The following is a 14,294-nucleotide window of genomic DNA, read 5'->3' on the forward strand; positions in this document are numbered from 1 at the left end:
TAGATAGTGGGTTCTGTATGTGGAACTTTTTACACCTGGAACTGTGTGTTCAAAACGTAGGTTCACTGAAAAGTATTGTTCATATTTACTTTTGAAATGAAAATTTTCGTATCAATTTTCAATTTCTGAATACTGTTTTTCTGACAGTTAATGCATTTAGGCTCTTGGGTATACTGCACAAGCTTTACTTAGCCAAGAAGAATGGTCTGTTATTAATAAAACTAACCAGTAATATTGTTGTTTACGATCAGCCCTGTTGTACTCGGGAGATTCTAAAACAAGAACAATACCAGGAGGTGCCCAGGCTATCTCAGTGTCAACAGTTCTACAGATAGGGGACACAATACTTAACTAGTGTAGGTTTGACCCTAAATAACTACCTGTACACCTTACCTGTGGATGTCATACATCTCGGATCTGCTGAAATAAATATTGTCTGCTGCATGAATTAAAGTAGTCAACAGAGATTTGAAATAAACAAATTCTTTTCGATCAATAATCCAGGCATTCAGTATTGCGGTGCTGCATATGTAATCATTTAATAGTTTATTTGTTTGTGTAGTTCATCGCCCCATGAACAGCCAGGTTCATTTTGAGGAAGGTTCTTCATGTAGTAGCTGGTGGCTACCTCACTGAACTATACACAGGATGCCCCGTCACATGCCATCCAAAGCAAAAAGTGTCTGAATGTTCAATGACACAACCATGACAGACCAGTCTGTTTCTCAGCATCCCTATTAACACAAACCACAATGGGTAAGGAGCATTGAACCACGCCCCTCTGATCACCTGAGATTACAAAGGTCAAGGCTCAAACTGACTGATCCTTCACAGTCCCATAATCATTTAATAATGCCTCTCCAAAACTCATATTACAAGATATAACAACCACTCCCAAAAAATGTATAGTAATGACACTAACTCACAACAATCATCTTATAATTTGTGCTCATTACGAAGTTCCATATGTTGATGACCTTTCCAAAAACAACCAGCTGTAGCAAAAAGACTAACAATATAACAATATCAACAACCGGTTATAAAAGCTGTAGTGCTGTTTTATGTCATATTAACACCCAGTAATTGTCCTCGATTGATGAGACAACTGAACAGAGGGAAGGTTTTATAGTGTTACCACACTGAAACACCACACCTGGATATGGTAGTGTGACAGCCCACCCAGCCACACTACTGATCTTACTTAAAACTAAAGTACCAAACAGCTTTATAATCTAAACTTTTGGGTTAACCTCAAATTCATCTTCATAACTTGGAAATTTCTATTCTTTCCTTAAATCAATACACTGTTCAAAGTCTGTTTTTATTTTATTTTTTTATTCCTGACAGTATTGAATGTTTTCTTGTTTATTTTATTAAAAAGATATTAAAGGAAAGTGTCAAATAAAGCCTTGAGGAATCTACTGGGAATTACTAGCTAGAACTAATAATCAATTATAAGATGTTCTGACATAGATAAAGCTATGTCATTAGGTCATTCAAACCTACCTAATGTACACATAATGTAAATAATACATAGATGTATTGATCAAGCTCCACATAAAAACTACCTTTTAGTTTACTCCAGCTTATTCTGTATAAATTTGATTTGCATTGCAAAAGAAAAAAATCCTTGATTTACTCAGACATGATGTGATTTATTGTAACAGCTGGCAGATATACAATATTTTCAAAAAAAAATTCTACGTGAAATCAATGAAGCACATTCAGGGGAGTGTTATTCTAAACATATCAACTTAATGAATTAATGACATCATCCAGTAAAACTTCTTTTATCTAATTACAATAACATCCGAGACCAGTTGCCTGTATATATGGTGACTTCAGACCAATACAATATACATGTAGCACAACACATATAGATATGTTTGTTGTTTGATGTGGAAGCTGCTTTCAAATGAAAAACATCACGACCATCCAAATCAATATGTTAACATTACCCTCAACACTAAATCTGGATCTCAACAATTTTCACCAAATAATAAAGAGAGAAAGCCCATTAATTTTTGGAGATCTAACCATCTTTGAGGATTTTCTGATGTTATGAGTGCTACCATCAGCATACAGTAATAACTTGTAAAGCTCAACTTGTTTAAATACATAAAATGTTGTTTAATATCAAATAGAAGTGGCCCAACAATGGTACCTTGTGGAACTCCAGAAAAATTACCAAATATATTAACATTCCAATAATTGACAAAAACGAAATCTTCATTATTTCATTATAACATGCATATGGCTCCCCTTCACCCAACACAGTTCTGGTCCTAATACAATGTAAAAGATAACTGTCCTCCACCCAACACAGTACTGGTCTTAATACAATGTAAAAGATAACTACCCTCCACGGGGCACCCAACACAGTACTGGTCTTAATACAATGTAAAAGATAACTACCCTCCACGGGGCACCCAACACAGTACTGGTCTTAATACAATGTAAAAGATAACTGTCCTCCACCCAACACAGTACGGTCCTAATACAATGTAAAAGATAACTGCCCTCCACCCAACACAGTACGGTCCTAATACAATGTAAAAGATAACTGCCCTCCACCCAACACAGTACTGGTCCTAATACAATGTAAAAGATAACTGCCCTCCACCCAACACAGTACGGTCCTAATACAATGTAAAAGATAACTGCCCTCCACCCAACACAGTACTGGTCCTAATACAATGTAAAAGATAACTGCCCTCCACCCAACACAGTACTGGTCCTAATACAATGTAAAAGATAACTGCCCTCCACCCAACACAGTACTGGTCTTAATACAAAGTAAAAGATAACTGCCCTCCACCCAACACAGTACTGGTCTTAACACAAAGTAAAAGAACTGCCCTCCACCCAACACAGTACTAGTCTTAATACAATGTAAAAGAAAAACTGGGCTAAGAATTCGAAGTACAGATACTTTTATGAAATGATTGGTAGATGTAATCACCACATGCATGACAAGTAAATCTGTGAGTCGTGTGCTAAATGGAGAAAAATGAGATATTTTTATAACCACCCCATATCCTGATGAAATACCACAAGTATTTATCATTAATGACATCACAGGGATAACTATGACTACCCAAAGTGTTATAATTAGCCTTGTGTCACAAGTATATGATGCATTTGGATTTCCGAAGTATACTTATAACATTACACCTACCACACGTGTATCACATACTGTACATCCCTGTCATAAAAGGGCTATTGTGGTACAATTTCCAGGTATGGAACAGAAGTAGTAGCATAACTACACTTCTTATTTGACTGAAGTAGGTGTACAAAAGTTTTAAAGCAAAAATAGATTTTCATGCAGCAAGATTTAAAAATATTGTTTTACATAATTTGTCATTTTGCAAAAAACAAAAATTTATTATATTTATTTGCTTAAACCCTGAATGCTTCAGTAAACTTTCAGATACATGGAGAATCACTATATCAATTCCATAATAAAAACTATCAGAAATATAGAATAATGATATAGCTTATTAAGTATGAAGGGTTTTTTTAATTGTTAAAGATGTCCCCTATAGCCTTTTTTCTATAAACTAACATAAATAATAGACAAACTTAAGATGTTATGATTTAAATTTAAATTTTTAAATATCCTGAATAATTTACTGATGATTGCTTACAATAATGTAAGTAATGAGTACTACAGGACCGGTACTAATCTACTAGAACTGAGTACATTATATGTATATACATATTGATCAGCCCAGAGTGGTCAGGAAGTTCAAATTAACATACTCAATGTGTGATTCTATTCTGAGGAATTTCTTATATTATGTGTGGTTAGTTTTTAAGCAATAACCCTTTTTTTATTGTTTAGCTGGCATTGAAATGCTAATCTAAATTCACATGAACATAGGCATCTAAAGTTACATGAATTTTGTGTATATTAGATATATGTACCAGTGTCAAGGTCTGTGTTTCAGTCAGTATTGATTAACGGCCTATGTATGTTTAATTTGGTAACACACACAAGGTTATTATTAATTGTAGATAGAGAACATTCTAAATTAAATATTTATAAATATCAAAACATGATCCAATGTCCAATGATCATGACCAACTTTCTAATCACAACTACAAAACTCTAAAGGCTGGAATCATCAGCCTTCCTACATCTGCTCTGATCACTGCTGACATCCATTTGTTGTACAGATCACTTCTCATTTCTGTATTGAATTAGGTTAACATCTTTTCTGTCCAATTACATTCATTTGTAGGTCAGCTGCCATGCATATACCAGTGTAACTTCAGATTCCATTACAGCATGAGCTGACCAATCAATGAACTGTTTAGATGTCATGACAGCATGAGCTGACCAATCAATGAACTGTTTAGATATCATGACAGAGTGAATCTGACCAATCATTAAGAGTTTTGATGTCATGAATCAATGACCAATTGATGAAAATTTTAACAATCAATGAACTTTTCAGAAGGTTCCTACACTACAAACCTTGGGTGTAGTAATTAGATCTATTCGAATTCCCCCTACAGAAGATAACAAGATATATAAGTCAAACATCCATCTATAGGGTACTGTCACTCATCAGGGGCCTTAAGCTTGTAATGACAGCACCATGTGCACCAATACTAAGCCTCAGGGCTGAGATACCTTACTCATGTCTATACTATTTAATAGATTTGACCTACATCCAAAGTATATTCAGCCTTTGGGTAGACAGTAATTAAAAAGATAGTCTGCATTTTTGCTGAATACTAATACAAATATGTTTAATTCTTGATGAGTAAGTTTCTGTGCATGCTGGTATATTGGATACCATAGTCCCTATAAAACTAACGCTTGCTATTATAGCTCTTGGGAATTAAATTGTACCATAACTCATAGTTCAATTCTACAAGTAAGCATCGGGGACTGTAGATACCTAAAAACCTCAGAGTACCATACAGTTACCCTTCAACTTTAATAACTGTTATGTTACATCATGTTCTACAATTTGTTTCCACTAGATTGTTTTTGCGGGTTGAATCATTGGAATTCTGTGATTATGGACAGAAATTTAAAGTTCCTGTCTATGTGAAAAACAGACATCCCTAGCCGAGCATGGTATTTTTAAAAAGTGATGAGCAAAAACTAAATAAATACAAACTTGTTGATAATCACAGTCTGACATCTTGTAACAACATGCATGCCATATGGACCCCTCAGGAATGGCACTTCTCAGAGTCTAGTGTTTCCTCAAATGAATAGATCTCTCAAAGGGACTAGCTAGGCAGGGCAACATTTCCCAACCACAAAACCCAGGATTTTAATCTTACAATAGCTGAATAACCAAAATACCACCCAAGCATTTTGGGCCTTTTCAAACGTCGCTTCAATATTAATCATGTGTAAACAACTTAAAAAAATAACAACTAAATAACTTGTCAAAAATCCTCCCCACTAACAGAAAACTAAGATTTCAAAGCAGATCAACAAACACAGAATGTTCATATTGAATTGTGTTTCCAATGTGTGAAAAAACTACAATAAAATAGTTTTGCATACTATCAACATGTAGCGCCATGACTTTCCTTTCATAAACACAATAAAATACAAGAAATTCATTGTTACAAAAAAAAAGAAAGTTTTAAATTCTAAATAAAAATGTGCAGGTCATATATAATGGCCGAGCAACATTTTCGATGTTAACCTAAATGTAGCGGTGTACATTAGTGCTGGTCTGTAGGACCATATTATATGACCAACCACATTGTTATTTCTAGTGATTGAACTAATGTTTCTGCCTGATGTAATACATACAGTAGATATACCCAATACAAAGTAATGACACCCACCCAGATAATATAATGCAAGCACAAATCTAGAACTATATTTCAGAAATCCCATCTGGATTGACAAGTAAAAAGCGAGAGAGAAGGATTAACTTTTCCTGCCTTTCTATTTATACATACACGACAAAGAGTACTTTAATTTGTTGACACAAAGCTGAGTTTGTAATGGCTGACAAATGCTAGATCGCTTGACCTCTCTTTGTGGCCATGTATGAACTGTTGATTGACAGTTATTTGACAACTAATACATAATAATTTGACAATTGCCCATTTTAAAAGTATCAACAAAGGGACTTTGATTGGAGACCTATACTTTAACTTTGCAGGTCCCTGTCCTGATTTGTAAACACCAAGTTAGCTGTACTTTTTTTTTATAACTTATATTTTTATTCAGTTTTCAAAACAAAAAATACATACACATGACACAATTTGACAATACATTCGTTCCTTTTACCTTCATCCATTTTTTCATATCACAAATTCAAACACTCTTGATACATATAAGCATCCATTGCATACTATTTCCTTTCATACTTATTCAAGTAATCATATCTGAATATTTGTATAGTATGAAAGTATATATATACACACATCATTATGACTGACATTTATATCACTGTTTGTATTTATTTATTTTCTTAGAGAAAGAAATATATTTTATATGTTTCTTTACAATCAAAACAAAAGATAGAAATGTGTATTTTTTTTTATTAAAGGAGGGAGATGCATGATACAGACCAACACAAGACAGACAGATACCACAGACAGACAACTACAAGGATAGACAGATTGAAGAAAAAAGAAAAAAAAAATACATATATATATATATAAACACATATAAGACATCTATTAGGACAAACAGCTAGACAGACAGACACCCGACGGACAACTATAAAGACATCCAAACACGAACAGATAATTGGAAAGACAGACAGATTGACAAACAGACAAACACAAGACAGACACTTCAGACATACAAAAAGGCCTTCGGAAGAAAGAAAAAAATTGATAAGTGAATTGAAAACACTTTTAAGAAATACTTGCTGAAAATATCTGATAGAATTTTATAAATGTCATTGGCTTTTTACAAACAGTCAGAGTTTGAGAAGAAAAATATATTCAATATAATAAATACTTACAAAAGGAGAACCTTTTTCCATTTTTCCCAACCTTTGTTAAAACATTCAAGAGAAGCTTCACCCTTCCCAATTGCTGCATACTTTTTGACATTGTGGTTTTCTCTTATTGAATTGATAAGAGCATTTAAATTTAGGGTAGTGTTTAGACATCTGGTTTTATAGATATAATGTTTAATGATGATGTTAATCTCATTATCAACTTTATTATACACATTTCTAACTGATGGGAGTCCAAATATAAAAGACTGTTTATTCATAGTAAAAGGAATTAAAAGTGCATCCAGAAGTATTTCTAGACTCTGCAATAAATCCTGTACTTTTTGACAATCCCAAAAAATATGTGTTATGGTTTCGGACTCTGAATTACAAAATGTGCAAAGAGGGTTTATAACAATGTTTGCCTTGAAAAGCAAAGAATTTGTTGTCAAAATATTATGTAAAATTCTGTATTGGAACCACTGAAGTTTTGAATCATTGGTTATTTTGAAAGGAAGATAGAATATATTTCCCCAGACAGAATCATCAAAATCATAATTATCAGCCCATTTTTTTCTACCAGTAGGGATTTCATCATTCTTAGACAAGATTTTATATAAATGTCTGGTTCCCTTTGTCCTGTTAATGAATGGTTCTATGTTAAAAGGAATGAAGGGGAGTATAAGTTTTGTATCTTGGATACTTTGTATATGAATATTTAGTTTAACTACATTGACAATACCTTGAAACTGAAGAAAGTTGGTAACTACACCATATTTATGAATAAATTCATAATAGGAGTAGAAAGTAACTGGAGAAGTGTGTTTCAACATATCATTTATTATCTTAACACCCTTTCTATACCAATTATTATAAAAAACAGAATGTCCCCCAATATTCAAAAGTGGATTATACCACAGAGGTGCTTTTAAAATAGAGAGTTGTCTGCCCTTGAGTATATCTAAGTCAAGAAGTTTTCCCCATGCCCTCAGAACATCACACCAAAATAAATTTTTACATCTTCTTTCACATTTATGTAAGAAGTCTTTTCCACAGTTAGTAATATAATCAATGTTAGTAATATTCATGAAGATCACTTGCCAATTTTTAGTAGAAGTACTTTGAAAAAATCTTTTAACCAGCTGAGCTTAAGTGCATCGATAAAGGCTTTTATATCAACCATTTTTAGTCCCCCTTCAAAATATTCTTTGATTATTACCTTTCTTTTCACCTTGTCTATTTTACCATTCCATAGAAAATTGTATAAAATACTATTCAGCTTATTGATAAAGTTACTGCTTGGATTAGGAAGTGAAATAAACAAGTGATTAAATTGAGATATTAATAGAGATTTAATTATGTGTATTTTACCAATAGGAGTTAACTTTCTTCTGTTCCATGACTTAATTAAAGACTTGAGTTTAATAAGTTTTTTGTCAAAGTTCAATTTAGGTATTTCATGTAAATTAACACTAAAATCTATCCCCAGCAGTGTGAATTTGTCCCTACCCCATTTTAAGCCTAAATCTGGTAAAAAGGTGTCATTACTGTACTTTTTACTCCCAATCCATATTACCTGGGTTTTATTTATATTGATTTTAAGACCGGAAATTTCAGCAAATAGTTTCAATTCCAGAATGGACTCTTGTAAAGATTTTTCTGATCCGTCAAGTATTAATGAAGTGTCATCTGCATACTGTGAAAGAAGAATAGGAAAGTCATCAATGTTTATACCCATTATATTGCTATTATTTCTTATCCTGGTTGCTAAGATTTCTGTGCACAATATAAAAATATAAGGTGCGACAGGGTCCCCTTGACGGCAACCACGCTTTACCTTAAAAAAATTAGAAATATTCCCACCCTGATTTATGGCCGAATTAACATTATTATGAAGTGTTTTTATCCATTTTCTGATACTATCCCCAAAACCGAAGTATAGAAGAGTTTTGTCTATAAATTTCCACGACACTGAATCAAAGGCCTTTTCAAAGTCAATCATGAGAAGCATTCCAGGTATATAATGATCTTCAGTGTAACTCATAATATCATAAATAAGCCTAGTATTTTCGCCTATGTAACGCCCTTCCAAAAACCCTGTCTGATCATTATGAATAAGCTTTCCTAAAATTGTTTTTAACCTACTCGCTATAACTCCAGATGCTATTTTATAGACAATATTTAAAAGTGATATTGGTCGCCAATTTTTAATGTAATGTCTTGGTTTGTCCCCTTTTGGAATACAAGTAATAATGCCTTGCTTTTGTGTAACAGAGAGTTCATTATTAAAATATCCATAATTTAAAGATCTTACAACAAATGTGCCTAATTGTTTCCAAAAACATTTAAAAAATTCTGCACTAAATCCATCTGAACCAGGACTTTTATTACTTTTCATTTTACTAAGAGTTTTCCCTGCTTCTTCAAGAGTAATAATACCTTCTAAATTCTCTGACTCAGTAACATTTAATTTTGGGACATTACAGTGAGACAAAAAATTTGTTAAATCAATATCTACTATGTCATCTGAATCATCATATAACTTTTCATAAAAGTCTTTGACTTCATTCAAAATGTCCCCCTGGTCTGATATAACTTCATTGTTTTCTTTCTGCAACTTAGGAATGATTTTAGAAGTATAGTTTCTGTTTTCTAAACCAAAAAAATATTTTGTAGGTTTCTCTCCTTCTTCTATCCATTTGGCTCGCGATCTAACAATATTTCCCTTTATTTTATGCAATCTAATTGATTCAAGTTCTTTTTTCTTATCTTCAAGGACAGTTAAATCAATATTATCCCTATCTTCTAATTCCTGTATGTTTTTTTTCAAACTATCCTCTCTGAGATTTTGTTGTTTTTTCATGTAACTCGAGTACGAGATTGTTTTTCCTCTTATTTCCATCAACATAACTTCTAAAAATAACTGGTCTGTAATGGTGAATTCTAAATCAGTATCTGTGATTGTAGAGATAGAGTTTAAATTATAAACTGGCAAACAATATTGAAGTTTTACTTCATTAATAAGATCTTTTATAATATTGAGATATTCCAAATCATGTAACAGAGAATTGTTTAGTTTCCATAATCCCTTCCCTCTTTTAAAAATATTGAACTTTAACTGAATTTTAGGAAAGGAATGATCAGACCTATACCCAGGATCTATCGAAGAACTTTCAATATTAGACAGCATATTTTCTGAAATCAAGAAAAAATCTAGTCTGGCTTGTTTAATAGGGTTGCTTTTTCTCCATGTATATCTTCTACTCTCTTCATGCTGTTCTCTGTATATATCAATAAGACTATAATTTTCAATAAGTTCGCATACTTTGTCTCTTGCTTTAGGGTTATTTACATTTTTATAATTACTGTCATAATCAACCTCTGGATTCAATACTAAATTAAAGTCTCCACATATCACAACATAATTATTTTCAAAATCGTCAATAGTCTGAGTAATAATATCATAAAAATCAGGACTATCCTGATTCGGGCCATATACAGTTATAAGAGTCATTCGGGATCCTTCAATTACTATATCTAGCGCCAAAAAGTTACCAGTATTATCTTTCTTTTCCTTGTACACTTTAAATTCAAAATTATTATTAAAATATATTGCAACACCTCTTGAATTTGATTTATAGGAGCTAAAAAAGCATTCGTATCCCCATTCACTTCTAATTACATTCTCCTTATCTTGCGTAAAATGTGTGTCCTGAAGACAGAAAATATTATAAGACTGATTCTTCAAATAAGAGAATATGTCTTTTCTTTTAATCCTATCCCCCAAACCCTGACAGTTTGCACTAAGAATCGTTACATTATCAGTAATCAATTACTAAATTACAGTCAAAACAGTATAACCGAATTGGATCGCTACCGGTGTTACAACATGAAGAAAGGGCCGCAGAAGTTCGACCAATTCCACATATCACATCACCAGCAACGAGCCACTGAGTAATAGTCGAGTTTCCGAGGCCTGTTATGGAAAAGGGTACATCAAACACACAAACATAAAGACAAAACATAAAAAGATAGCCTATGAGATCTCAGACATAGACAACTGTTAACTTACGCGCTAAAAACACTTAAAAAAAACACAATACTGCATTTTCTCTTCTACATCGTATTTTGAATATTGGTTCGATTAACCGGAAGTGATTACAAGTAGTCTCAGTCACCTAGAAGTTTGAAGTTAAACAATAGAAATTTTATTACACAGAAATGCCGGGCTAAAATTCCGGAAATGTATATTTATTTAACATGCAGAATATTTGATACTCAAGTCAAATCGGGAATAACCATTATTTACAAATTACTGCTACAACACATGACAAATTATAACAATATCGCTGCTAGAGATGATATGTGATATGTCAAAAATAATAAAAAAAAAACTAGATGCCGGTATTAAGGTTCCGGAAAAATTAAATTGAGGGGGGGGGGGGGATATGGGTATGTAGGCAATAAATAAATAGTGCCCCGTCATAAACGGATACCCGAAAATTTCGCAAACAGGGCAAACTCTGATAATTATACATACAAGATTACAAGACAACTCTTTCGTTTTCATTAAAATAAAAGTAATCACGACAAAATGATAATTTAAAAAGAGATAATAACCACACATTGGGGGGGGGGGGGGGGGGGGGGGGGGGTTAAGCAATAAATAAATAGTGCACCGTCATAAACGGATACCCGAAAATTGCGCAAACAGGGCAAACTCTAATAATTATACATACAAGGTAACTCTTTCTTTTTCATTAAAGAAATAAAAATGCAATCGCGACAAAATGATGATAAGAGATAATAATCACATATTTGAAACGATATTGATAGAAATGAAATCACTAAGGATTTCTTTTGTGTTTAATGCACAAGTGCAAGCGTATGTGAAATGACCACACTCGCCAAAAAATGGGAAATCGAAAGAAAAAATATTGAAGCACAAGAGCTTACCTTGTAGAAAGAGAGAGTTATCCTCACAAGTGTTACATCCATTATTAAGAATGAAAACAAATACACAATCTGAGAAAAACCGTACACAACTAGACAGCTACCACAACACATGTACATCACAAATCGGTAACCGGGTCGATTTCCCGGAAATGTCCACTACCGATTTTTAGTCAAAAATCCATTATCTAGTCAGCGGAAATTACCATCCTTCAACAGATATTCTGCATCTAAAGGGGTGTCATTAAACAGTCTTCGTTTTCTGCCATCCTTCAGAATAACGAATAATTTCCCGTCAGTGCTATACGAGTTCTTTACACATTCCAAACTGTAAGCTTCCCTGAGGCGATCTTGGTTGTGTTTGGTGAGATCTTCGAAGATCGTGATTCCTGTGTTTTTGAGCACTCTTCTCTCTTTGAGAATTTCGTGTTTCTTTGTTCTATGTGTGAACTTTACGATAATATTTCTCTTTTTCCCCGGAACATATTTTCCAAGTCTGTGGGTGATGTCGATGTCTTCACTACGGAGTATCACTTTTAACTTAGAATTGACAAAACTGGTAACTCTTTCTTTACACTCCGCTACTGTCTCTTTCTGTGATGGATCCTCCAGACCAAATATCCGTATGGAATTTTTTCGACCGTGCTGTTCTAGGTCATTGAACTTAAAGTACATCTCTTTTACTGTGTCCTGTAATTCCAAACAATTGTTTCTAAGATTACCAACTGATTCTTTAAGTTCGTCGTTCTCCTTTTCCAAATCGAAAATTCTGCTTTCATAAGTGTCTATGAGCTCACGGTTCTCTCTTCTGATGTCTTCTTTCAACCTAGAAAATTTCTCCTCCATTTTGTCTGTAATGCGTTCAATTTTTTTGTCCATTTCCGTTTTGGTCACTAGATTGGCTAACATTTCAGATATATCATCTAATTTCTCTTCCGTTGTCTTCGGGACGGTAGAACTAGAAGTCTTAGTTCTACCCATGGTTCAATATAATCCAAAGTCAAACTAGCTCTGTATATCACACATGCACAGGTACGTACGTGTATACTATCGCGCGTCGTTAACAGTTGTCACACCGTTGGGTCTAATCCATTGTTACGTTTTTGAAAGCTTCAAAAGACATTTTCTGCACATATACGAACACAGTTTCTTGACTATTGTGAATCCAAAGCACATAAACCGAATACTGTCCAAAAATTCTAGTTTTGTAGGTTCGTAAAATCCAAGAAATATATCAAATTACCGGAGCCAAAAAATAGGCGACTTCCCTGGTCGGCGTGACCTTGACCTTCCCCAAGTTAGCTGTACTTTATGTTTTTATTATTCCAGTCTTCACAACATGACAAAGTAATGGAATTTCTAAATGATGTCTTATACTCAAATACTGATCAAAGTCTTGGGGTGTTCTCATTTTATGTATATCTAATTAAGAATAAAAAACTGGTCAAAGTATATATAATGATTTATTCATCAATGTTAATAATTGAAAGCTATGTTTTACATATTTCAGCAAACAATGGAAGTAGGACTATAGATATAGAGGGATCCAGAGTAGGGTCATGCATTCAAACCTAAATACAAATTACAGCATACTGACCACTTATTGTGTTATTTATTTTAAATTTATCTTCATATAGACTAGCAAGAACATGCATTAATATTTTCATTTCTATATGACTTTCAGAACATTAAACTGTTTCTGGACATATAGGAAAAATTAAATACGTAAGATAAACTATAGGACAACAAAAATAAATATTCTCCAGTGTTAAATTTTATGTATATAAATTGACATTAGAATTACCCTGAGGTTATCTCAACTCAGTACCTAGTACCAATATATTAGCTATATAATTGTAATAAAACTTCAAAAAAAAGTTTCTAATTTCATTCTGCTGCTGTTAAAGAGAAGATACCAACTGGTAACACAAAAACTCATGCATGCAAATACAACTGTCAAACCATTACTATGGAGAATCTTTATATATCACATATAGTCCTGATCAATGTAAAAATGCAAAATGGAAGAAATTCTTAACTTCAAACAAATTTTCAAACAAGTAAAAATCTGAAAAGATGCAATATTCAAAAACAAAACCTCTCTTCTAAATAGAGAATGCAACAAGGTCTAGCATGTTATGACAGTTATGACAAACATTGTCTAACGCTAGGTAGGGATGAAGGAAAGTTTATAGTGTTGGCTGCATGTCCCATTCCAATGCAACCAACTTACCGACTCGACTGTCGTGAACGAGTCCAGCACTAAAGAACAGATCTCATCCACCCAACCAACATGGCTGGCTGTAGTACTCATGTCATCCACTTCCTAAAATCAAGTCCACCAGATCAGAATTTCTAAATCGGTACATTATTTTATACTTTGGTTTTGTTTTTAATAAACAC

The 14,294-nt window shown here is 33.2% G+C and overlaps 1 protein-coding gene across 6 annotated transcripts in view; it reads right to left on the bottom strand.

The window, feature by feature from the left end:
* The window catches only part of LOC117325959 (COP1-interactive protein 1-like), a 104,887-nt gene that overhangs the window by 88,102 nt on the left and 2,491 nt on the right, over window positions 1-14,294 (bottom strand). For 5 of the 6 annotated variants that reach the window (XM_033882538.1, XM_033882531.1, XM_033882506.1 and 2 more), the window contains exon 2: window positions 14,125-14,217. The exons of the other annotated variant lie outside the window; for it this stretch is intronic. In XM_033882538.1, coding sequence (XP_033738429.1) covers window positions 14,125-14,217 — 93 coding nt within the window. The remainder of the gene's footprint in view (window positions 1-14,124; window positions 14,218-14,294) is intronic. 6 annotated transcript variants of the gene reach the window in all.

The sequence above is a fragment of the Pecten maximus genome, chromosome 1 (genome assembly GCF_902652985.1).
Source record: "Pecten maximus chromosome 1, xPecMax1.1, whole genome shotgun sequence".
NCBI classification, from domain to species: domain Eukaryota; kingdom Metazoa; phylum Mollusca; class Bivalvia; order Pectinida; family Pectinidae; genus Pecten; species Pecten maximus.